General features: G+C 55.8%; 2 protein-coding genes across 2 annotated transcripts in view; both read left to right on the top strand.

Moving 5' to 3' along the window:
* The window catches only part of IQCA1L (IQ motif containing with AAA domain 1 like), a 29,025-nt gene extending 22,322 nt beyond the window's left edge, over positions 1-6,703 (top strand). The window contains 13 exon segments of the mRNA XM_044920184.1: positions 164-248; positions 695-823; positions 960-1,035; positions 1,517-1,623; positions 2,368-2,463; positions 2,556-2,602; positions 3,332-3,414; positions 3,543-3,650; positions 4,274-4,473; positions 4,906-4,992; positions 5,254-5,431; positions 5,804-6,042; positions 6,599-6,703. Of these exon segments, the coding sequence (XP_044776119.1) occupies positions 164-248; positions 695-823; positions 960-1,035; positions 1,517-1,623; positions 2,368-2,463; positions 2,556-2,602; positions 3,332-3,414; positions 3,543-3,650; positions 4,274-4,473; positions 4,906-4,992; positions 5,254-5,431; positions 5,804-6,042; positions 6,599-6,703 (1,540 nt within the window).
* Positions 6,704-8,646: 1,943 nt separating this feature from the next.
* On the top strand, positions 8,647-17,678 carry ASB10 (ankyrin repeat and SOCS box containing 10). The gene is made up of 5 exons (XM_021692977.1): positions 8,647-8,979; positions 9,773-10,040; positions 13,424-13,943; positions 17,077-17,190; positions 17,493-17,678. Exons 1-5 carry the CDS (start codon positions 8,709-8,711, stop codon positions 17,676-17,678), a joined length of 1,359 nt encoding a protein of 452 aa, XP_021548652.1. The 5' UTR covers positions 8,647-8,708.
* Positions 17,679-24,154: the final 6,476 nt, after the last annotated feature.

The raw sequence follows: 24,154 nt of genomic DNA, 5'->3' as shown, positions 1-24,154 counted from the left end.
CCACCCATCCAACCACCCATCCATCCATCCATCCATCCACCCATCCAACCACCCATCCATCCATCCACCCACCCATCCAACCACCCATCCATCCATCCATCCACCCTTCCATCCATCCATCCACCCATTTGTTCATCTCTCTGACCATTTTGTGTTTACTTAGTGCCCTTACTGGCCGGTTCCCTGATTATCCAGATGAGTCTGTAGGTGGATCCTACCTGATCTTTGCAGACAAGACTCCAGAACAGGTACCCTATAGGTGGAGACAGGAGACTTTCTGTGGTAGGTGGGCTCTGAGGTTACAGACAGTCCTGAGTGTAAACTGAGGGTGGCAGTAAGGTTGGGGGGGAAAGGTCAGTCTCAGCGGAGGCAGATGTGTTGGAGGAAATATATGGAGCTAGCAAGACTGCAAGGGGGGGTAGGGAGTGCTTGTGTCTGGAGAAGACATCTTTGGCCAGGGAGAGACAGCATGTCTGGTGAGTCTCTTTGTGACTTCAAATCCCCATGGGCCAAGAAAGAGCAGCAGCTCTCATCGGATCACCTCTTTCTTCTTGGACCCCAGTGAGGTCTCTGGACTCTTGACTATCTGGACCCTATGAGTGACCCCAGTCCACCCCCGTCTCAGGCCTGGGTTCTTTTGCTCCTATAGAATCCCATTGGTCTTCTCTGAAATGTCTTCCATCATTGGTCACAGGTAAAAATGGAACTGGAGGCACAGATCCAGGAGAGCAAAAAAAAGGACCAAGAGAAAAACAAGGAAAAACAAAAGGAAAAAAAAGAGAGGAAGCAGAAGAAAGGGAAGAAAGAGAAGACCAGGAAGGGGGTAAACACCCACTTGGTGTGGGCCAAGTGGGCAGGGGGAACAGAGTCTGAGGAGATTCCTGGTGGGAGGCTGGTCTGAGGAGAGTAAGGGTCAGAGACCATGAGGGGGTCGAGATCAAAGGATGTTTCTATTCTAGGAAGCAGACACAATGCTGAAAGTGTGGCCATCCAAATTTATACCTGTGATTAATGCCGGACATGAGGAGTACATAAGTAAGGCGGGAGGGGGCTGGGGAAGACCGTCCAGGCCTTGTGAGGGCCTTAGGGTGACCCTGGGTCCTGGGGAAAGTGGACACATGCTCTGTGGATAGTGAGGTGGTGGCAGTGTGGGTGTGTGGATGTGTAGGCCAAGGGGAGAATGCCAAAGGGGACAGAAGTGTGGAGTGCGATTCCCTGGGTGGGGGGAGTTATGCCTTTGATCCGAATCCTGCGGATTCGGCCTTGGGGTCAGGCCTTTGTGGTCTGGGTAGAAGCAGGGCCAGACAGCCCTGTGAGGATGGAGGTACCAGCGTGGGTCAGGTTCCTGGTCCATGTATGCGTGTGTGTGAGACAGACAGACAGACAGACAGGTGCAAAGAGACAGAGCAAGAGAGAGGTGGACCAGGCTGGGTCAGGTTCCCGGCCGAGTGTGTGTGAGTATGTGGGTGCCCTGGGACTCTGAACTTCATTCCTCTGTCCGTCTCGCCATGGTTAGACCTGTGGAGGAACCAGTATGAGAGTATATACCCGAAACAGAGTTTTGACCCCGAGACGCTCTGGATGGAGAAGAGGAAGGAAGTAGAGCAGGAGATCCGGATACAGGTGAGTGAGCTGGCTCAGGGCCTCCTGGCGGCCCTCCCCCGCCCCCTCCCTGGACCTCCCTTGCTTCGGGCTCTTCCCCTCAAGCCCCTGGACTGCCTCTCTTCTGTAGCAGCCTCTCTGTGCTGCCTTTTCTGTGTCATTCTAGCTCCACCTTGGTCCATCTCGGTCCCCATCATCCTCTGCGTCTCTCTGGTCCCTCTCTCCCTGGGGCGTGGAGGGGCTCTGAGCCAGGGTCATGCCCACCATCATGCCCATCCACCCTTCAAGAGCTGCTGCCGTGTGGCTGCTGGGTGTACCTTGGGAGCCTTAGATCATGTGACCTTTCCAACACCCCTGAGGTGGGCACCATGATTCTCCTGATGTCTGGAAAATGATAAACCTGCTCATGTCACACAGGTTTTAGGGTGGGTCTGGGGCTTGAACTGAAAGCCAACCGACTCCATCCTGGAGCTTCTCCCCACATTGATGCCAGGCGAGGGCTAGGCTCCTGCATGAGCAGGTTATGGATTAGCATTGGGTGTGGACTGGTACAGGGGCAGGGGCAGGGGGAGAAGGGCAAAGCCTGCAGGTCCCAGAAGGGTGTGTAGGAAGGTTGTTGGCGGGCACCCCTGCTGCCTTCCCTGGGCTTGTCTCACTCTTCTCTGAGGCTGCTCTCCTCCTGTCCACCCCGTCCCAGTCCTCACCCCTCCCTCCTGTCCTCTCCAGCCGCTGGCTGCCCCACCGAACTCCCTGCTGTCCCCCCAGGTGGATGAGCTGATGCGTCAAGAGCTGAAGACCCTGCGCCTGGCCGTGGACAGGGAGGAGGGGAGACCCTTGAAGCATCCGAAGGCAAGATGAGGGGTGAACGCTGGGACGCAGACGTGCACACGGTGCGGGGGCGGGGGGCGGGCAAGGACCAGAGGACAACTGCCTGTGTGCTTGTTTCCAACCAGAAAAAGACTGGGAAGAAGAAGAAGGAAAAAGATCTGACCCCAAACAGGTAGCAGACCCTTTACCTTATCGTGGGTGGTGAGCAAACCCTGGCCCAGGACCGATCTGACTTCTGGTCCTGGTTCTGTTGCTGTGTGGCCTGGAGAAAGTCACTTAACCTCTCTGACTCCCTGTCCTCGTTAACCAAGTACCCACCCTGCCAAACGCACAAGATAGCTGTGAGGATCAAATAGAAGCCTGAGAAAATGCTTTGAAAATGATAGTGCAGAGGAAGATGTGAGTGGAGGATTGTCCTCAGTGCTCCCTCCTTCCTGTTCCCCCCTCCAGCCTTTTGCCTTAATCAGCTCTGTCCCTACCAAAGCCATCTCCCCCTGGATGCCACTCTGGGGCCTTGAGGAACTTGCCAGTGGTCCCTGCCTAGTCACTTCTTTGGTGAAGTGAGTCTCGAGCACGATGATGTCAGCTGCTTCCAGGAGTGTGTACACGAAATGTGATTTCTAGAAAGAGGGGGGATATGTCGCCCAAATGACTGGGTTTCTGATGGTGAAACTTGGGGCCATGTGCAGACTGATGGAGGGAGGGTCAGAGGGCGCTGCTGCTTCTCACGCCCCACTCAACCCACAGAGCACCCACTGCCGGGCCAGTGGATTGGTGCTGTGCCTTCTGGTGCTGGCTGTCACTATGGGTATTTCCGCACTCAAGCCTGTAGCATCACGCCACTCATCTCTGCCCCCACTTCCCTTCGTCCTTGGCGCCCCCTTCGTGCTGTCCTCTGCAGGTCCGTGGACTCTCTGTTTGAAGAGCTCGTGGTCTTTGGCTTTCTAAGGAAGAGCGAGACAGTGGCCTTGAAAGATTACATCGGTGAGACCCCCCTCCCCAGCGCCTGCTCCCTCTGCAGTGGCTGGTTTCCGCCCTCTGCAGTGAGCCCTCTCCTCAAGTGGCTCTCTCTTGGCCCTGCCCCAGTGGGTGCCACTCACCTGTCCCCCCAGGTGACTACCTCTATCTTGGATCCATTCTGAACCTGGCAAACAAGTTGCCTATGCCTTCCCTGTTTGACATACGACAGAATGTGGCCTTGTATGGGGTGCTTCGGCTTGGTGAGATGCCCTGGGGAGCGGGGAGAGCCACTCTGGCCCGTGGCTCTTGGGGGAGCCGGGGTGCGTGTCAGGGTGGCTGAGGTGGACATGTCCCCTGTGCCATGGATCTATGCTGGACTCCTCCTGCCTTCCCCAGGCCCTGCTGGAGGTCACACCCAGATTGGGCCACCCCAGAAGTCATGTGAACTCTTGACCTACCGAGGAGTCCACTTTTCCGGCCCCTCACCCAACCCCAAGTGATATCCCGTAGTCTGTCCCCATCCTGGAAGACCAGGATCTTTCTGAAGTGGTTGGTCATAGGTCCTTTAATTCTACCCCTTCATGATCCAGAAGTGGAAAGAGATGGTACAGAAAACCAAAGGGTCATTGGAAGGGGATAGAAGGCTCCTTCCTGCATCTAGCTCTTTATACTCGTACCTGGGGAGCCGATGGAAGTCCTCTGGGCGGCCTCTCTCAGCGTGCCTGCCTAGGGGATAGCTCACACACCGGGGGATGGCAGCGCGGCTGGGGTCCGAACTTCATCCCACCCAGCCCTGGGCCTCTGGCCTCACCTTACACAGTGGCTTCCAGCCCGGTCCCTTACCGGCCTACTGCCTGCCTCTGGCCCCTGTTTCCTCTCTCAGGCTCCCCAGATATACACTCCATGGCTCCCCTCATCCGCTCCATCCTCCTGGTGGGCCCCTCTGGCATGGGGAAGAAGATGCTGGTCAAGGCCGTGTGCACAGAAACTGGTGCCAACCTGTTTGACCTGTCACCTGGCAACCTGCAGGGCAAATATCCTGGCAAGATGGGGGTGCAGATGATAGTTCATATCGTCTTTAAGGTCTGAGTCCCCCGACTTTGGCATTTCTAGTGCTCAGGCGGTGCCCACAGAGCAGGGTGGGCTTTATGCTTAGGAGGTCACCCATCTGCCTATTTGGTGTGATTTCAGGAGCTGGTGAGGTCTCCCTACCAACCCCTGCTAGGAGCTTGTGGATTCCTGAAGCCCTGGGGGTGGGGGAGGTTGGGGGGAAGTGGGGAGCAGAGCAGTTTCTTTCACGGTAGAGCTGAGGCTTAATATGCAGCCTCCCCACGCAGGGAGGGCAGAGATTCTGTTCCCACGGAGGTGTGGTGGAGGGCCAGCAGGCTGAGAGGTGGGACGGGCCGCACGTGGGAAATGGGGGCCGAGCTCCAAGACCAGCCCTTGGACCAGACGGGGAGGTGACCCTTGCCCAGGGACATCTGACACCAGGTTTTTATTCTCTGACCTGTCCAGGTGGCTCGACTCTTACAGCCCTCTGTGATATGGATTGGGAATGCCGAGAAGAATTTCTATAAGAGGGTCCCAAAAGAAGAGAAGGAGGTGTGGGGACCTGGGTAGCAGCATGAGCCATGGGCAAGGCCGGCTTGGGCTTGTTTAAGTCAACTCCAAACCTCGTCTGCCGTGGGGCCTTGGACAAGTTCCCTGTCCTCCTGATGCCTTTTCCTTATCCTGGAAGCAGGACTGGCCTCCTGCCTGTGTCACCCCCAGTGTCCACGCGAGGCTGAGTGTGGGCATGTGCTCCGAGAGAACTCAGAAGCCCACAGAAGTCACATGTCTCTCTCCCCCATCTCCCCAGAGCAGATGGACCCAAAGCGAATAAAGAAGGATCTCACCAAAGCCCTGCGACTGCTGGGCCCAGGAGACCGTGTGATGCTGATAGGGACAACTGACCAGCCGCATCTGGCAGAGATGAAGGGGCTGTGCCGGACCTACGAACGGATCCTCTATATGCCGCGGCCTGATTACGCTTGTCGCTACGGTGAGGCCCTGTGACGTGAGGGCAGCCGGACAAGGGATCCAGGGACCACCCCTGCCAGAGCCTCCTCACCCTTCTTCCCCTCCCCACTCTGCTCTGAGACCATGCCTCCATGGCAGGAAAGGGCAGCTAGACAAGCAGCCCGGTGGCCTGGGTCCTGGCCTGGCTCCGTGGACACGGGCAGGCCACATAAGTCCTCCGAGTGTCACTTCCTCGTGTTCAGTGGACAGGATGATGCTCATCTTCCTGGGAGGGGAGGCACTGATGTGCACAGAGCCGCTCTCCAGAAGCACAGACCTCATTTCAGATAGAGGTGGTTGCTTCTCCCTCACTGCTTGCTTCTCCCTGCCCTGTGTCCTTCCCCAACACCTGCAGTGCTCTGGAGGCAGATGATAGAGGCCCAGGGGGTCCAGGTGACCCAGAACCTAGACATCAGTGCCCTGGCCAAGGTGTCTGATGGCTACACCCCCGGTCACATTCTCCAAGCCATCCACTCAGTGCTGACCGAGCGGCGGGTCCTGCAGCTGTCCAAGCAGCCCCTGGTGGCCTCAGAGTTCCTGGGGCATCTGGCCAAGCTGGAGCCCGTGTACCGGGAGGAGGAGGAGTCTTTGAAGGTGAGGCTTCGGGGGTGGGCATAGCGGGGAGGCCAGGAGGGAGGGTAATGGGCCAGCACTAACCAGGGAGTCAGCCCTCTGAAGCCCCCCTTAGACCCCTCCCTCTGCTCCCCCATGGAGTTTAGCTGGGAAGGGGACAGGAAATCACAGGGAAGGACATGTGGGCAGGACCAGCTTACCTGGTGTCCTCAAGGGCCGGAGCCCGAAAGAGCCACCTGGGTATTAAGAGCCCGTGGTTGGTCCTGGCACCAGCGGACACCCACTTCCCCCACCTCAGTCGCTGCCCACCAGTGCCCCATGTGTGACAGGATGGCCATGGAGAGAGGGCTTGCCCCCGACAATGGCTGACCCCGTGGCCTGGAGTATTTGGTGGAGAGCAAGGGAAACCGAGACTCTAGCAGGACGCCTGAGCCGGGGAAGAGAGGATGAGCCGGGGAAGAGAGGAGAACCGGCTGCTGCCGCGGAGGGCACATCGGTGGGAAGGGGAGGGCAAGGTCGGGAGGCAGAAGCCGGGGTGGAGCCAATGCACTCCCGCCTCCCCCCCTCTTCCCACCAGGACTGGTACTTCAAGACTCCACTGGGCAAGAGGAGGCTAAAACTCATCAAGGACCAGGACGCTGAGGAAGCCAAGCTGGCGAAGGAGAAGAAGAAAAGGAAGTGATGGTTGAGGCCAGGGTGCCCGAGGTTGGCAGGGGGACTGGGCGGCTCCCAGCCGTGGAGGGCCTGTGGCAGAGGCATAAACGGCCACGCAGCTCGGGGAGCAGCTCTCTCTGTCCATCTCCGTGCTTCCCGCCCCTGCTCCGCGCCCCCTGCCTGTGCCCAGCCTCCCCCTCTCGCCCCACCCCTGCTGGCCCTCCGTCCTCACCCACTCACAGCCTTCACCCTCAGGCCCCAGAGCCCTGTCCTCTGACCCTCACCCATGTCTTCATCTCCTGTTGGTTCCTGTCCTGGCTCCCCAGCTCTCTTCCTCCTTGGGGTTTTTAAGAGAGAAAAAAAATAGAAGAAAGAAAGAAGGAAAAAGAGAAAGGAAAAGGAAGGTCTACAGTAAGTCTGGAAAAAGAAAAAAAACAAGTTTGGAAGTCAGCAGCCCTCGGTGTTAGCCCCACCTCGGTGGGAACTCCCTGTGTGATCTTGCACAGACCTTTCCTGTCTCCGGGCCTCAGTTTCCTTACCTGTAAAACAAGGAGAGGTTGGACAAGCCTCCAAGGTCCCTGGTACTCCAGGGTTTGATTATCCTTACAAAAGGGTGTCAGTGGGGTGAGGACTCTTAGGCAGCGGCGGGGTGGGGTAGAGGAAGGTTCTAGGGAGAAAGGGTGTAGTAGGTGGCCAGAACAAGGGCTCCTGGTAGAGAGCCAGTGCCTTCTCTGAGTGGTCTCCGTGCCTTTCTGAAACATGCCTGCCCCCCCCCCCGCCCCACCGGCCCAAGCTCTGCTCTCCTTCCTTTGACCCAGAGCCTGTCCCTCAGGGAGTGGATGGGACACAGCCTCCTGCCCCCGGGTGGAAGTTCATCTGTGGGTCCCCTTTGCTGGGGAAGGAAGAGTTGGGGTGCTGGAGAAGGAGAGCTCAGGGAGCAAGGGACAGTCGTGCCACCGAGGGCTGGGAGCCCCAGAGCTCTCTCAGAAGAAGCAGTGTAAAGAGTGTGTGAATAAAAGTTAAGGTGTGTTCTGCAGGTCATAGAGGCCAATGGGAGCCAGATGAAAGGAGACCACTAGGGCTGGAGCGGGCCCAGGGCCCGTGGTGGGCCACCCAGGGGCTGGGATTTAAGTTCTCTTCCTCCCTGTTTTCCTGTTTATCTCCCCAAATGAAAGTAGTCTCGTTATCTTAATGTGCCTGAATGGGTAGAACCACTTTCTCCTTCTCACTCCCTGACTGAGACCCCTCTAACGTTGGCAGGTAGGGGTGGGAGATGGGGGGGGTCAGCACCCAGGGTGGGCACTGGGAGTTTCTATTGCTGCCTGTGGCCGAGCCCTCTCTCCCCAAGGCAGAAGTCTGTCTTCCAGAGAACACCTGGAAGGAAAGCCTCATGGAGTGGGGCCTTTTCTGCCATTCATCACTACTGTGGAGCCTTTCCTTGGGTTTGGGAGGGGGAAGGTGCAGGGCTAATTTGGGAGGGCAGGAAAAATCGCCCAGCACCCACATGCCCTCCATCTGGGATCAGAGCCCAGGCCGCTGGAGGCTGGCTTGGTGAAGCACAGGATAGATGACGAAGAGTATGAAATGGCAGCTTGAGAGCCCCCACTCCCCACCCCCACCCCCATTCTAGTCCCGGATCTGCCACAAGTTGTCACACCTTGGGCAAATCGCTTTCCACACCCAGGCTCCATGTTCCTTTACCTGTGAAATTGCAGGTTGGCTACCACCATCTGGGCGATCCCTTTCAACCCTGAGGGCCGTCAACTCCAGGGTGAACTCAGGGCTGGAGGGCTCGAGCCTCACTCCGTTCTCCAGCTCCTCCCTAATGCCCACTCCAGCCTGAGGCCGCCTTCCCTGGGACGGGCAGCTAGGACAGCTGGGGCTATTTACAGCATGGCCTACGTGCACTCGCTGCCCCTCCCACACTAGGCCTCTGCCTGGCTCGGGCCCGGTGCCTGCCTGACCAGTCGGTCAGCTCAGCGGCATCTCCCTGCGTCCTGCTGCTTCGGCTCCCTCTCTCCCAGAGGTTGGCTATGCCTGGGAGAAGGAGCTCCCCTCCCCGCTGGGGACGCCGTGTGGGGTGCCTTCCTTCGGCCCTGGCCTGCCGGGTCTGGGGGTCCCAGGCCTGCCCAGCATGGGAGCCAACTCGGCGGTCGCCACTGCTGTGCCGTGACATGGCCTTGCAGAATGCGCTGTACACCGGAGCCCTGGACAGGTTACAGGAGCTGTTTCCCCCACATAGCACAGCCGACCTGCTGCTGGAGTCCCGGGCCGCCGAGCCTCGCTGGAGCAGCCACCAGAGGGGTGAGGGACTCTGGGGCTGGAGGGCTAAGGGCCAGGGGCCTGGGCTGACCCTGTCAGATACAGAGTTACCAAGTGCTTGAGGAAGAGGAGAAGCGCCTGGCTACTTCTCCCCTACCCAGAGGCTTGCCTAAGCCTTGGCCTGGGAGTGAAGTCATGTGGAGCCCAGAATAGCTTCTGCTGAACCACGTGGCCGGGTCAGGCTCCACTCAGGGACACAGAGACCCTCTCCCGCCCTCTGTCCCTGTTTCCCTCCTCTTCTTCCTCTCTCTGCCTCTGACCCCTCCTTCTCCCACTCCTCTTCCCACATGCTCGTACTCTGTCCTCATGAGCTGGTCCCCAGAAGAATGCAGGGAGCAGGGAGAACCCCCCAGTGACAGACACGCCCTCTGTGCCAGGCTGGTGGAGAAGCCCAACAGAGGGTCTGCTGAGCACCCAGAGTCTGGCCCGGGACCCATCGTCACCCGGACGGCCTCGGGACCTGCCCTGGCCTTCTGGCAGGCCGTGCTGGCCGGGGACGTGGGCTCTGTCTCCCACATCCTCGCCGATTCCAGCACTGGCCTGACTCCGGATTCCATCTTTGATACCAGCGACCCAGAGCGATGGAGGGATTTCCGCTTCAACATCCGCGCTCTGAGTACGGGCCAGGGGCACCGGGGGGGCATCTGAGAGGGAGAGGGGAGGCTGGGGGCGGAGCTCTGGGCTCCCTCTTCCCAGCCTCTGCCCATCTCCCCTGTTGCCTGGCCGTTCTTTGCCTCCCTCCAGGGTCTGAGGCCCATGTCCCCTCTCTCCCTAGGACTCTGGTCTCTGACGTACGAAGAGGAGCTGACCACCCCGCTGCACGTGGCCGCCAGCCGGGGCCACACGGAAGTTCTGCAGCTGCTGCTGAGGCGGCGAGCAAGGCCTGACAGCGCCCCTGGGGGCCGCACCGCCCTGCACGAAGCCTGTGCCGCGGGCCACGCTGCCTGTGTCCACGCGCTGCTGGTGGCCGGAGCCGACCCCAGCATCCCCGACCAGGATGGAAAACTCCCCTTGCACCTCTGCCAGGGGGCCGGCACCCTTGAGTGAGTGACCCCCAGTCCAGCCCCCATTCTAGTCTTGGGGGCGGGCAGAGCCATGACCTCAGGGAGGACGAGTGAGCCCGTCAGGGGCTGGCAGGCCTGCTGAGCTCGGCTCAGGTGGGGAGTCAGGATGTGATTACCCCCCAAACCCTCCTACCACTGGCCCTGGAACTTTGGAACGGCCTGTACTTGGGACAGTTTCTGCTTCCCCGGGGTGTAAAAGGACTGTGGCAGGGACCCAGCTGCAGAGCCTGTGTTGGGAAGTTGTCTGGATCCATTATGGGGAGGTGGTATACTGTAAAGTGTTAATTTTTCTGAGTCTATCCTGTGTTCCAGGCCTTGTGCTAGGTACAGCAGTGACTGAGGCATAATGCTGCCCTCAGGGAGCTGACAGTCCAGGAAAGGAGAGCAGCCCCCAGTTAGGGCTTGCATTGATCCCTGTGGACAGGTCTAGCATTTCCCTGTTGGTGGGTACCCTCAGATAAATGGGCCTAGGGATGGAACTCAACTAACTAAACTCACAAGAAACTGATAGATATACCCATGTTTCAATATATTATTTAGTGTAGGGAAAATTCCTTTATTATGACCCAAATAATTATGCCGTATGTGTAGGGAGACTTGGGGGACGAGTCCTTACTCAATTTTTTAAAGAAGATTTTATTTATTTATTTGACAGAGAGAGAGAGAGCACAAGCAGGGGGAGCAGCAGGAGAGGGAGAAGCAGGCTCTCCGCTGAGAGGGAGCCCTATGCGAGGCTCGATCCTAGGACCCTGGAATCATGACCTGAACCGAAGGCAGACGCTTACCCAACCAGGCACCCCCTCACTCAATTTTTTGATGAGCGTGGAATCCTGGCAAAGGGACCCTTGGCAGATCTATGAACTAACTGTACATGCAATAGAGACCCTCCCTCTACAGACTGCGCACCTGACAAATTTCACATCTTGCTCTGGAATGGTGCCAAATTTTTATCCCTTTCATCATGAGCTGGTTAACCTCCTGTTAACCTCATCATCCTTCAGCAGACTCCATTGACTTATTATGGTCGAAGATGTATTCTATCCCAGTGTGTCCCAATAGAATACAATGTGAGCCACGTATGTAATTTAGAATTTTTTAGTGGCCTTATCAAAAAAATGAACAATAATGGGGCACCTGGCTGACTCAGTCAGTAGAGCGTGGGACTCTTGCTCTCGGGGTTGTGAGTTTGAGCCCCATAGTGGGTGTAGAGATGACTTAAATGTAAAATCTTAAAAAAAATAGAAAAAGATGAAATTAATTTTTTTAATTCTGGTAAAATACATATAACAAAATTTACCATCTTGACCATTTCTAAAGGCACAGTTCAGTGGCACTAAGCAGGTTTACATTGTCAGGTAACCATCACCACCATCCTTCTCATGAACATTTTTAATTTTATAAAACAAATTCTGGGGCACCTGGGTGGTTCAGTTGGTTAAGCATCTGCCTTTGGCCCAGGTCATGATCCCGGGGTCCTGGGATCGAGTTCTGTGTCGGGCTCCCTGCTTGGCAGGGAGCCTGCTTCTCCCTCTCCCTCTCCTGCTCCCCCTGCTTGTGCTCTCTCTATCAAATGAATAAATAAAATCTTTTTTAAAAATCTTAAAAAAAAAACAACCCTGAAATTCTGTCCTCACCAAACAAAAGCTTCTCATTCCTCTCTCCCTCCAGCTTGTGACAGCCACCATTTTTCTGGTTTCCAGAATTTGACTATTCTAGGTACCCCATATGAGTGGAATCACAGGGCATTTGTCCTTTTGTGATCGCTTCTTTCACTCAGCACGATGTCCTCAGGGTTCATCCATGTTGCAGCAGGTGTCAGGATGTCCTCCCTTTTCCAGGCTAAATAAGATCCCATTGTCTGTAGATGCTACATTTTATCCACTCATCAGCTGATGAACACTTAGATTGCTTTCTTTCACATTTTGGCTGTTGTGAATAGTGCTGCGGTGAACATGGGTGTACAAATATCTCTGAAATGGGTGAAATTAATTTTAATAATATCTTTTATTTAACCCAGTATATCCAAAACATTGCCACTTCAACATGTAGTCAACATAAAGAACTAATGAGATATTTTACGTTCTCTTTTTTGTACCAAGTCTTCAAAATTGGTGTGTATTTTAACACTCACGGCCTGTCTCAATTAGACATTGTCATAATCCAAGTGCTCGATAGCCGTGTGTGATTGGTGCCCCTGTATCAGACAACACAGCTCTATACAATCCCGCATTTTTGGTTCTGGCCATGTTCTAGCCCAGCCTCATGGAGACCACACCCAGTGAGAATCATTCTTTCCTTTCCCGCGTAAACAGAAGTATTTTTTTAAATTATTATGGATAGAGCCTGGGTGGCTCAGTCATTAAGCGTCTGCCTTCAGCTCAGGTCATGATCTCAGGGTCCTGGGATTGAGCCCTGCATCGGGCTCCCTGCTCGGTGGGAAGCCTGCTTCTCCCTCTCCCACTCCCCCTGCTTGTGTTCCTGCTCTCGCTATCTCTCTCTCTGTCAAATAAATAAATAAAATCTTTAAAAAAATTATTATGGATAATTTTAAACATATAGAAGGGTGGGCAGGATAATACAATGGGCCCCCATGATCCATCACTACCCACCCTCCCTGCCAAGGACTGCCGTCATGGTCTTTCCAGGCACTGTGCTGCTCACAACTTCATTAGGTCCAGGTATTAGCAAGTATCCCCATTCTTCAGATGCGGACACTAGCTCCAAGAGGCTAAGTTCCGTTCGCCTTGAATTTCCATGTTCACGTTCTTACAGGCACACACGACCTTCTGTGAGGGCCGTCTTGGAGCAAATCTGGCTGGCCAATTTTGGTTTTGTTGCTCTTTCTCCCATGCCCCCAATTCCATCCATACCCACAGCCAGGCCCCACGTCCCGCTTCCTCCACCAGCCTCAGCGTGCACAGCCCTCCAACTGCCCTGCTACCCCCTGGGCCCGAATGCCAGCCCCCCCCACTTCCTAGCTGCGTGAATGTGGGCCGGGTCCTCACACCCTCGGGGCTCAGTTTCCTCCTAGGATGGAACCTAGGATGGGACCTAGGATGGAACAAGTCAGTTCGTGTAGAGCCCTCAGAAGGGCTCCTGTTCTCACTGCTTGAGGGCTGCACGTGACTTTCACCCCCATGAAGACTTTAGGGCACCACTCCTGCAGGGAGCACGTGGGCTTGAAGAGAAGGCTTTGCTGACCCTGCAGCGCGCGGCTGGGATGACTAGTGACCGGCAGGATGGAAGGGGAGGGGCAGACAGAAGCAGGAGCCGCCCAAGAACTGCCCCCAGGTTTGCTCTGCTCAGACTGGTAGGAGTGGAGGGCCCTATTTTCCTCCCCACCACCGTCTCGCCCTTCCCAGGTGTGCGGAACTGCTCCTGAGGTTTGGGGCGAAAGTGGATGGTCGGTCTGAGGAGGAGGAGGAGACCCCTTTGCATGTGGCCGCCCGGCTGGGCCGTGTGGAGCTGGCAGACCTGCTTCTGAGACGGGGGGCATGCCCTGATGCCCGTAATGCCGAAGGCTGGACCCCACTGCTGGCTGCCTGTGACGTCCGCTGCACATCCCCTGCCGACGCTGAGGCCACCACCGCCAGCTGCCTCCAGCTCTGCTCTCTGTTGCTCTCAGCCGGAGCCGATGCGGATGCTGCTGACCAGGACAAGCGACGGCCCCTGCACCTGGCCTGTCGCCGTGGCCACGCGGCCATCGTGGAGCTGCTCCTATCCTACGGCGTCAGCACCAACGCCATGGACTATGGGGGACACACGGCCCTGCACTATGCTCTGCAGGGCCCAGCTGCGGCCCTGGCCCAGAGCCCAGAGCACACGGTGCGAGCTTTGCTCAACCACGGTGCTGTCCGCATCTGGCCTGGGGCCCTCCCCAAGGTATGGGGCTGGGGCCAGAGGGAGGGCCGTGAGGGTGAGGGGAGGGGAGACGCAGACCTGCTCCCACTCACTCCAGATGCAGCCTCCAACCCTTGAGCACACGAGTAAGTTCTTCTTTCATCAAGTAAGCAAAGCCCCAAAGGGGGCAGAGGCAAGGACGGAGACCGGCAGGAGGGGTGTGTGTGTGTAGGTATGTATGCACGTGTGCATACACGGGCTCCCGCATGCATATGCACGCATGTGTGCATGCACAAGTGTATGCGTGTGTGTTGAAGGTGGCCTGAGCGCAGGAGGTCAGATTATCATGCATCTGAAAAGACAGGAGCCAGGACTGATGTGGGCATCAGGGAGTTGTTTCTTCATCCGGGGAGCGAGCTGATGAGAGGAACATGCAGGAAGCTCAGCCTGGCAGTGGGATCCATTCAGTGGATCTGCACAGGAGAGGCTCCCCCAGGGCAGAGCGATGAGCCTGGGTCATGAGGTTCAAAGCTTCCTGACCTTTTGCAGACAGACATAGTCCTTGTTTCTGAGAGCTTAGCATCACCCAGACCAGCAGCTGCTATCCTGGCACCAGAGAAAAAGCCTTTCACTGTCAATTTCCTGGCTGTATCTCATTTTATTAACATATTCCCAAAGTGGGTTCAACTTGAAGACCTGTGCTCCTAGATGCCCTCACAGGGGGCCCTGTCCCATACTGCGTCGTATCTGGAGGGGGCCATATAATGTCCAAGGGTGCTGGGACTGGGATGGGGACCCCTGTTCTCTGAGGAGCTGGGTCAGAACGGATACAGGGTAGCAGGCTGTGGGCAGATCCTTCTGCGCCATCTCAGGGCTTGAACTGTCCAGCCCTGCCCGGTCCTGGACACTCCTCTCCTGTCCCTGCCTTTCGCCTCCACTCACAAACCTAGAAGCATCTGTCTAGATTCCTAAGCAAGACCAAATAATTAAACAGCCCGAGAGTTCGGCAGATTGGTCTCCCCTTTGGGAAAATACAAGAAAATCAACAATTAACACTAATTAATCTCCTATTAACACCAGATAATTAGGAGACGAGCAATTCCCTGTAATCTGATGGTGGCTCTGACAGCTAATGATTTCCCCTTTGGGGAGGGGGTGGGAGGAGGAGGCAGAGCAGCAGAAGGATTTCCCAGGACCCCACTGCCCGCCCCCGCCCCCAGCCCCGATCTGCCCTGCCTTAGGGACCAAGGGGGCCGGCACAGCCAAGTGCCCCATTCCTCCCCTTCGATTGGGTGCCGCATCCCAGGTGATGGAAAAGTTCAGGAGGGAGTCTGCCTCCATCTCCTGCAATCCACAGCTGCTCCACGCTTGGCTAAGGTGCCTGTCTCCCTGCAAGGAGTCATCGGTGATCGCTGCCAGCCTCAGCCAGCTCTCCAGGAGCCACTGGGCGCTCAGGAAACCTGGAGCCAGGGTCTGGTCTGATGCTTGTTCCTGTGACTATAGGCAAGTCACTGGAACGCTCTGAACGCATGCTCTTTGCATGAATTATAGCCTCTAGCGAACAGTGATAAAAAGCTGTAGGAGCCCCGTGGGTAACAGTGGGAGTGAGCACAGCCCTGACCACCACCAGACACTGTTCTATGGTGAGGTAGCTGCGGCATAAGTGACGCCCAAGAGCGCAGGCTCCGGAGCCTGGCACACCAGCCACGTGACCCTTGGCAAGTTGCTTAATCTCTCCGGGCCTCAGTTTCCTCGTGTGTAACACAGGGGCATAAGAGTGTGCCTACTTCATAGGGTTAGGATGAGAACTGAGCTCATACACGTAAAGCCCTTTCAACAGGGCCTAACCTAGAGTTAGCTCATGTTCTTCTAAGTTAAATAATGTATGGGAAAGCTGCTGGGCATTATGCCAACGTAGGGAGAGAGAGGTGCTGGTTGAAGAGCCGCAGGAAGCTTCCTGGAGCAGAGGGGATTTGGGATGGGCAGGCCTTGGAGATGGAGGAGGAGGAAAGCATAGGTATTCCAGGCAGAGGACAGAGGAAGGAATCAACGTGGGCTGGGAGGCAAGAGACACCCCTCCTGAACAGCAGATAGACGTGACCTGCCTGTTCTTTCCTAGACCTAAGGAGGAGTAAATCAGAGACCCGCTCCGGGCAGACGGGATGGGGCAGCCGCAGTGAGCACTGCTGAGTTGCAGGGCAAGAAGCAGAGGGGGCTCCGGGTGTGTGAGATGCTTTCCCCAGGGGCCCTGCTCCCCCGGCCCAGCAGCAGCCAGCCCATGCAACACTCCCAGCCTGCCAGGCGGTGGGGCTCCTTGTAGGCAGGGGGTTTTAAAGCCCCCAATGCTGCATGCAAGTGTATGTGGGGAGAGGGTTGCCATGTACAGGAATGCTGCCAGAAAGATAGTACTTAGCCGTTCTCAGATTTTATAAAGGGTTTGTGGCCACTGCCTATAGCTTGAGACACAGCCAGAGATGGAGTGGATGAAGCACGCATCTGCTTCTAGCCAGTACTTGCAGACACGAGTATGATGGCATCTGTGTGTCCAGGCCGGCTGAGGCTGTCTTTCTTTCCATGTGGACAGTCTCTGGCACAGGCTGCTCCCCCAGCATGGCTCAGCCTCCCCTGCAGTGGGTCACCTCCTCAGAGAGGCTTTTCTTGACCACCCATCTAGGACAGCACCCTCCCAACACACTCAGTCCCCAAGCCTACTTATTTTTCATTGTAACGGCTTATCTGTGGTTGTTTATGTGTTGATATTATTTTCTCCCACTGAAATAGACCTTCCCAGCTGAAAGGACCTGTCTGTCATCCTCACTGCTAGGTCCCCAGGGCTCGGCCTGTAGTGGCCCTTAGTAAATATTTACTAAATGAAGACGTGAAAGAATGAATCTGGCTCCAACTTGATCCCACCAGGTCTCTGCCGGCCTCTTCCCTTCTCTATGAATCCTCTCCTTGATGACCTCATTTTAACTTCATCGCAACTGCAAAGATCCTATTTCTAAAGAGGTCAGATTTATATGTCCTGGGGATTAGGACTTCAACATATTTTGGGGGGGACACAATTCAGCCCACAGCAGCTGTTCTATCGCTGTCTCGTCATCCTGTGCAGATCGGCTGGGGACCTGCAGCGTGGGGGAACCCCGGAAGCGCTGATGCATCTCTGCCCCCCCAGGTGCTGGAGCGCTGGTGTGAGTCTCCGAGGACCATTGAGGTCCTGATGAACACCTACAGTATCATGCAGCTTCCCGAGGAGGCCGTGGCCCTGGTGCCTCCTGAAATACTGCAGGTCAGATTCCAAGACCCTGAACCACGCTCACTCAGCCTGGCCCCAAAGGACTCCACTGCCTACAGGGAAGCTCTGTTGGGTCCCCTACCCTGCCCCAGAGAAACGACCCAGAGACCCGTTCATGTCCCAGAAGAAGAAGAAAACACACAGAGTGAACACCCAAAACACTACTTCTAGAGGCTCCTGTAGACACCTGCTGGCCACCAGCCTCCCCTCCCCCCAGCCCCCCGCCAGTCCACTTTGGGAGGAAAGGGTGCCATTTGTCCAAGGCTGCCTCACTGAGCCCCTCATTCTGTCCCCAGAAGCACCACCGTTTCTATTCCTCCCTTTTCGCCTTGGTGAGGCAGCCCAGATCGCTGCAGCATCTGAGCCGATGTGCGCTCCGTGCTCACCTGGCCGCCTGCCTGCCCCACGCCCTGCCCCGCCTTCCCCTGCCATCCCGCCTGCTCCGCTACCTACAGCTGGATTTTGAGGACGTGCTCTACTAGGTGAGTGCCGGGTTCTGTGGGCATTTAGAGGGATGGGTAGGAGGCAAGAGAAGAGTTGGGGGCAGGGCCTTGGGCAGAACCAGCCAGCCTCCTGGACCTTGGGACCTCTCTGAATCCACACCTCTCTTTCCAGATGTCTGTCCACTGCCTTTTGAGAGACCTGAAAGCAGATGCCCCAGGGGGCTCCAGTCTGCGGCTCTCCGCACCCCCAACCCAGGACTGAACTGAACTGATTCGGGCCGAGGTGGCTCTGTCAGCAGGAGGTCCAGCTCCTCGGGCAGATGTGGATGCTGCCATCCCCACCCAGGAGAGAGAGACAGACCATGCAGCCAGGTGATGTCTAACAGAGAGACAACTGGCACTCGTGGCAAGTGAGGCATTCCTCTTGGTGGTCTGAGGCACCCCTCCAGCCCATCCGATCCCTGTATGAGCATTAAAAATCTGCAGGCCTGTGTTTTTTGGTGCTGTCTCCCGCAGGCCTTCCTCTGAGCTGCTCACTCAGGGGACTCAGGATGGGCAGACTTATGGGCCCCCTCACCCCGATCTGCCCCATGGCGCCAGCGGGGTCATCCTCCCCCTTTGGCATCTACCAGCTGTTGAGCTGCCCCAGGCAATGATGTGGCACAAGGGCCACCAGGTGAGTTAATGTCAGGACAACCAGCCAGAGGATGGGTGAGCAAACAGGCTTGGGTAGAGAAGAGCTGCTGCAGGAATGAGGCAGTGCGGATGGTGGGACAGGATGGGAAAGGCAGCCTTGGGGTAGGGAGGTGAGGTGAAGAGCAAGAAGGCCAGTGAAAAGTGGGTGCAGGTGTCAGCCACCAGGGAGGGTAACCGTGGTTCAGGTGAGAGTGGAAGTTTCAGGTTTGGAAAAAACAACTCTAGCTACTGCCTGTCCTGTAGGTCAGGGAGCACCGGACGCATGCCTGGTTCCTGCCTCTCTTGGACTTAGCTTTGTGGCAGCAGGAGCGGAGCTGAGCGTTACGTCCGGGGGCTCAGCCATTCGGTTGTGGAACTTAAATTTCTTCCCCTCTCTGGGCTCAAGTTGCTCACATCCGTAAGACAAGAAAGGAGAGAGTCCCTGAGGGTCTTTGCAGTGCCAGGTTTTTTAAGACCTTGCAGGTGGTCAGCACGCAGGAGTCGGTCTGCAACCACAGTAGAAAGACGGAGCTGACCAGTGTCGCAGAGCAGCCAATCAAGTGCACTGTGATCCGTGACGTCAAGGGTCGCCGGGCAGGTTTCCCAGGGCCCCAGAGTGCGCAAGCGCCGGTGTTCACAACTTTCCCGCCAACTTCGGGAACGAGGCTGCGGGGGCGGGGCCTGGAGGACGCAGGCGGCGGGGGCGGGGCTGGCAGGGCGCGAAGCCCCAGAGGGCCTGGAGAGAGAAGCCTAGGAGAAGCGGGGCGGAGGTGAGTGGGCCCCGGGGGTTCTCACCTGGCCTCACGGGCCTTGGGCTGACCCGCCCTGTGGGGCGTGACGGGAGGACGGGGCCGCCAGACGGAGGCCCGGCCCCTCGGCTCTGGCGACGCTGGTTAAGTCCTGAGCGCTCAGGCCCCAGGCCCGCGCGGGTTGGGAGCGGCGGTGGGGAAGTCGGCACAGGCAGGGGATGCGAGACAGGGGTCGGGCAGCGATTTCCCCGGGGCTCGCGCATGTGCCACTTCCCCTCACCGTGTGGGGCCTCTCCCGGAGAGCCTGTCTTGTCCGGGGGCAGAGGCCTGGGAGAATGCCCCATGGCCCATGTTGGGCAAGGGCTTACGTGCCCCTGTGGTCCAGGTGCCACGCACACAGGCCTGGCTCTCCAGTCCCCCCCGGAGTACCTTCTAGGGGGAGGGGACCCTAAGCAAATGGGCGGCAAGGTGCCGCAGTGCTAAGCCCTCTGAGGAATTCACACGGTGATTGCCAGCTTGCTTGGAGCTATTGGAGACTGGGTGACAGGGAAGCCGCCTCTTGGAGGAGGTGACATTTGACCTGAGGCCCAGGCCCGTGAGTGGAGTGGGGAAGAGCCCGGGAGTGCCCTGAACTGATGTAGGTTTGGAAAGATCTCTGAATGGCTTTGGGGAGAGGGGAGAGGCCAGGAAGAATCAAAGACCATTAGGGGGCTCCTGCTGAAGTCGAGTCCCCGGAGATGGGGAAGCAGTAGGCGAGACTTGGGACCCTGTTTGGAGACTGGAGGAGACATGCTGATGGACTGGATGTGGGGGCTGAGGGAAAGTGTAATCCAGGATGACTCTCAGTGTTTGGGCTGAACAACTGGGTGGATGGTGGTGCTAATTACTAAGGTGGGGAAGATGAGCAAGGGGCAGGTGGGGGAGGAATGAGGCGGTCACTCTGGGAGGTATGAAGTCGGAGCTGTCTATTACACATCTCAAAGAGGCTATGTTACAAGGTCGTTTAGATCTAGAAATCTGGAATTCAGAGACAAGGTCAGGTCTGGGGATATAAATGGGATCGTTGGCATGTGAAAGATGTTGAAAGCTCTGTTCTAAGAGAATCCTGACTCTCGAGGGGATGACTTTCCTGAGAGAGTTGTTTTGCACTTTGATGGAAACTTTATTTAATCCCATCCACATCATTCATTTTGCGCCTCCTGAGTCCCAGGTTTTAGGCACTAGATCTACAGCTGTGAACGAGACCAGTTCCTGCCCTCAGTGAATTTCCCATCTAGTCTGAAAAACAAGGGTGTGAATCACTAGTTGAAATACAAGGGGCAATTAAGTGAATGCAAAAGACATGTGGGAGCAGGACCTGAGGGCGTGTAGGGGCAGGGACCTGGGAAGACTTCACAGGAGGTGGTTGCCTCTCCCAAAGTGGTAAGAAGGGAGAAGGATTTCTGACCATACCTGAGAGTACTGGATCTTCGGCAGGATGCCTTTTTAAGGAGGATAGCAGTAAGGGAAGAAAGACGATGTAGAGTGGGCAATATCTGTGGCCCAGCCTCACCCGTTCTGCCATTAGCAGGCCGTGTTAGGAAGGTCCTTTCGGGGGTTAGACATCCACAGTCACTCTTGCAAGCCAGGGAGCTTCCTCCCTAGCCTCCTGGCTGCGGGTCCCGCGAGCCCAGAACTTCTCCCCGGTAATTGCTTTCCGTAATGTGTTTGCTCCAAACCAATTTCACGCCTCCGTGAGGACTCCGCCCTGCACTGGAGGCGCGGACCTCCCCACCACCAACCTACCGACGTGTGACGCGTGCGCACACACAAACGGCACACATTTTACACAACAGATACACGGGGTTCAAGTAACTGGACACGAAAAATATACACGAACCTACACTCATGCATACTAGACTTTAAGACTCCTAGGTGCAATCCCCCCCGCCCAACCAGTGCCTTCACAGTTAAATACCCCGCAGCGGCACCCAGCGCGCGCGCCCTAGGAAGGCTCACCTGGTCGGGTTCCTGTGCCCTCGCACGTCTCCTGGACTAACGCCAGGGGGCGCTGCAGTACCCCGCGCTTCACTCACGCTGACGCAGTTGCGGGCTGCTGCCACCAGAGGGTGGCCGCGGGCAGGGCCCGACGCTGCCCATCGTGAGTGGACTCTCTCCCGCCAATAAGTGGAGGTACAGATACTTTGGCTTTGACTTTAGAATACTTCGTTCTTGGTATCCTGGGTGCTGGTTTCCAAACCATGAAGGGGAGGCCAGATGGTGAGGTCCGATATAGGGACAAGCAGAGAGAAGGTAGGTTCAAGATAAAATTCCTCTGTATGAGCCTTTACCCAACAGGTGAAATCGTGAGAGTGGGACAAGTTAGAGGATGTGGACAATTAAAGAAGCAGAATACTGTTTTGGACAGTGAGAAAAGTGCTTGCCCACAATGGGCGTGTTCGGAGATTCAGTAAGAGAAGCACAGAGTTTCCTCTCGGTGAAGAGAGGAGCCAGCTCTATTCAGAGTTGATAGTGACCGCTTCTTCCCTGGTCCTGATGGTGAAGTAGAGGAGAACCACCGATCCAGGGGACTTCTCTTCTCGACCACTGTGCTCTTCTCTGTCCATTTAGTGCAGGAAGGGAAGGTATTTTGAAAGGCATTTCTTCATGTTCGCTTGATCCTTGCGCTGGCTTTTTGACAGAGTAGATACTTACCACTTTCTCTCACAGATGGAGTTAAGTCAGAGGGGCCAAGGTTACATGGCTCTGTGAGGGGTCAGAACAGAAACTGAACTCCACTCTTACTACTCCAGCCAGTGCTTTTTTCCATTTACCATTTGGCCTTGGTTCTGCAGTCTACAGAAGGGCAGGGAGAGGGAATGGGTTGCTTCGGTTGCCACTGTGTACGTGGCTTTCATCCTGGGTTAGCCAGTGAATGTCAAGGACTCTGCCGAAGTCACACTTCATGACTGAGCATGGCCAGGGGGCAGATCGCGTACATAAATGGGTTACAAAATACAGTATCCAGCAAACATGCGGCACACCAGGGCAATACAAAGTCCCTGGGGCTTCACTTGCCTCATTTCAGGTTTGGGGGCCAGCTGGGATTTGTTGGCAACAAGCTTTAAGCCTGTACCCTCTGCCAGCTTGAGCAGAGGATTTCACTTTACTAAGTCTAGTTCTGGGCAATAAGCTCTTGGCTTGAGCTGGATGACATACATCTTCAAGATCAGAGGGTCTTTAACCTTGAGTCCCTGACAGTGCATGATCCATTCTGTCCTACCAGAGAGCGACAGGCTTATTAAAGTGGCCTTTTATGAGTGTGTGTGGGGGGGTACTGGTGGGAGGGAGATGTTTCAGTATATACCCCGTTGAGTTTTTGGAATTTTGTACTAGATAATTTTATTACCTATACAAAAAATGAATGCAGTTCCTTTAAAAACTGTCTCTTCCTTCATGCTTTGATTGGTGTTGTTACTGCTCATACAGCTTTAATTTCAGTGATTGTAACCCAAAGTTCTCTCAATAATTTATCAAGTCAATAAGCCTCTATTGTGTATCCAACACTGTAAAGCCATCAAACCAAGTACTGACCTCTCATTTTTAAAGTACAGTACACTTTTGAAGTCTGGTCTTCCATATTGGTACCCTGAAGTGCTTGGTTAATTTAGCAAAGGGTTCTGAAGAAGATCTTTAGGAGGATGTGCAAAGATTATCCCAGTACCCTTCAGGGAGGCAGGGTTCCCAGACCTAAGGTGAGGCGCCTCTTCTTTCTCTGTGGCGACATCTTCCCACCAGACTTGTCTCTAAGAGGTTTCCTGAGTTTAATGTAGAGCCCAGGATAGGTCAGGACGTCATGGAAACCACACTCCTCCTTTTCCCTGATGAATTGTCAATCAAGCATAACCAAGGAAAGGTCCCTTCTAGGGTCCCACCCTTTTCTGTCCCACCCTAGTGACAGTATCTTTCAGGGTGCTGTTTTGTCATACGTCTGACATTAGTGGTATTCACTAGGCCACCACGACACTCCTGATTTGAACAAATGTCACTGAGATCCAGAGTTCCCTCCTGCCTGCTCTGCCTTGGCTCAGAAACCCCGAGACTCTTGGGCATAGGTTTCCCTCCTCACCTGAGCCAAGTAACTTCCCCTATCTAGACTGCATCTTCCTAAACTGGCCTGGCTTTGCTATTACTTTTAATTGGCTTGGCTCTCCCTGGCCCACCTGAGTAACAGTTTCCCGGTGACCAGGTGACCTTCATTTTAGCTAGCTAGGCTTGCTCTGGATCCTGAAATTCGCGTCACTCTCCTGTCGACTTGCCTGTCTTAAGTCTTTTTTGCCGGTTGACCTATCGAGCAAAAGTGCCCATGACTTTTGCCTCTAGACTGACAACTATACCGCTGGGAATAGGGGGTGGGGGTGGTAAAAGACGCTACCATTTCTGTGTTTGAGAATGGGGGAGGTGAACAGAGTCATCTGCAATTAGCGAATAATTAGCGCTGCTGACCCTTGGGGCTCATCAGCGCTCCTGGGGCCAGCCCCCAGCAATCAGCTAGGGCAGGTCGAGAGTGTCAGGCCCAGGAATGAATAGGGCTCATCAGCGGTGCTGGAGCCGGGGAGCCAATCAGGGAAATTAATAGCAGGAGAGAGGGAGAGAGAGGGAGGGAGAGAGAGACAGACAAGAGATACACGATATAGGTGAGAAATGAGGGGGAAAAATAGAATAAGACAACTGGGATAGGGAACGAGAAATAGGAATAATCAGATAGGAGTAGGAAGGACGGCAGGAAAGGGAAGAGTGGAGGAAGGAAAAGCATGTAAGGGATGGGAGAAAGACGGAGGGGAAAGGTGAGAGGAATGGTACGTACTTGGCAGAGTGTGGGCGCTCGAGGAAATTACCCACAGAGGCCACAGTGAGGAACTGAGGCAGTCCGCGTCGGAGGAGGGGACGAGGAAGGGGAAGAGCCAATGTCAAGAGAAAAGAGACCCGGGGAGAGGGGAATGGAGTCGGGGGAAAAAACTACCAAGGGGAAAAGGCCCCCCCACCCCCACCCAGTCCACGGGCCCTGAGCTGCGGCGCCCGGCGGCAGAGCGCGCCCCCTGCCGTTCCCGC

This window comes from Neomonachus schauinslandi, chromosome 12 (genome assembly GCF_002201575.2).
Source record: "Neomonachus schauinslandi chromosome 12, ASM220157v2, whole genome shotgun sequence".
NCBI classification, from domain to species: Eukaryota; Metazoa; Chordata; class Mammalia; order Carnivora; family Phocidae; genus Neomonachus; species Neomonachus schauinslandi.
Note: the sequence above shows the minus strand (reverse complement) of the source record. Positions and strands in the feature narration are given on the sequence as shown.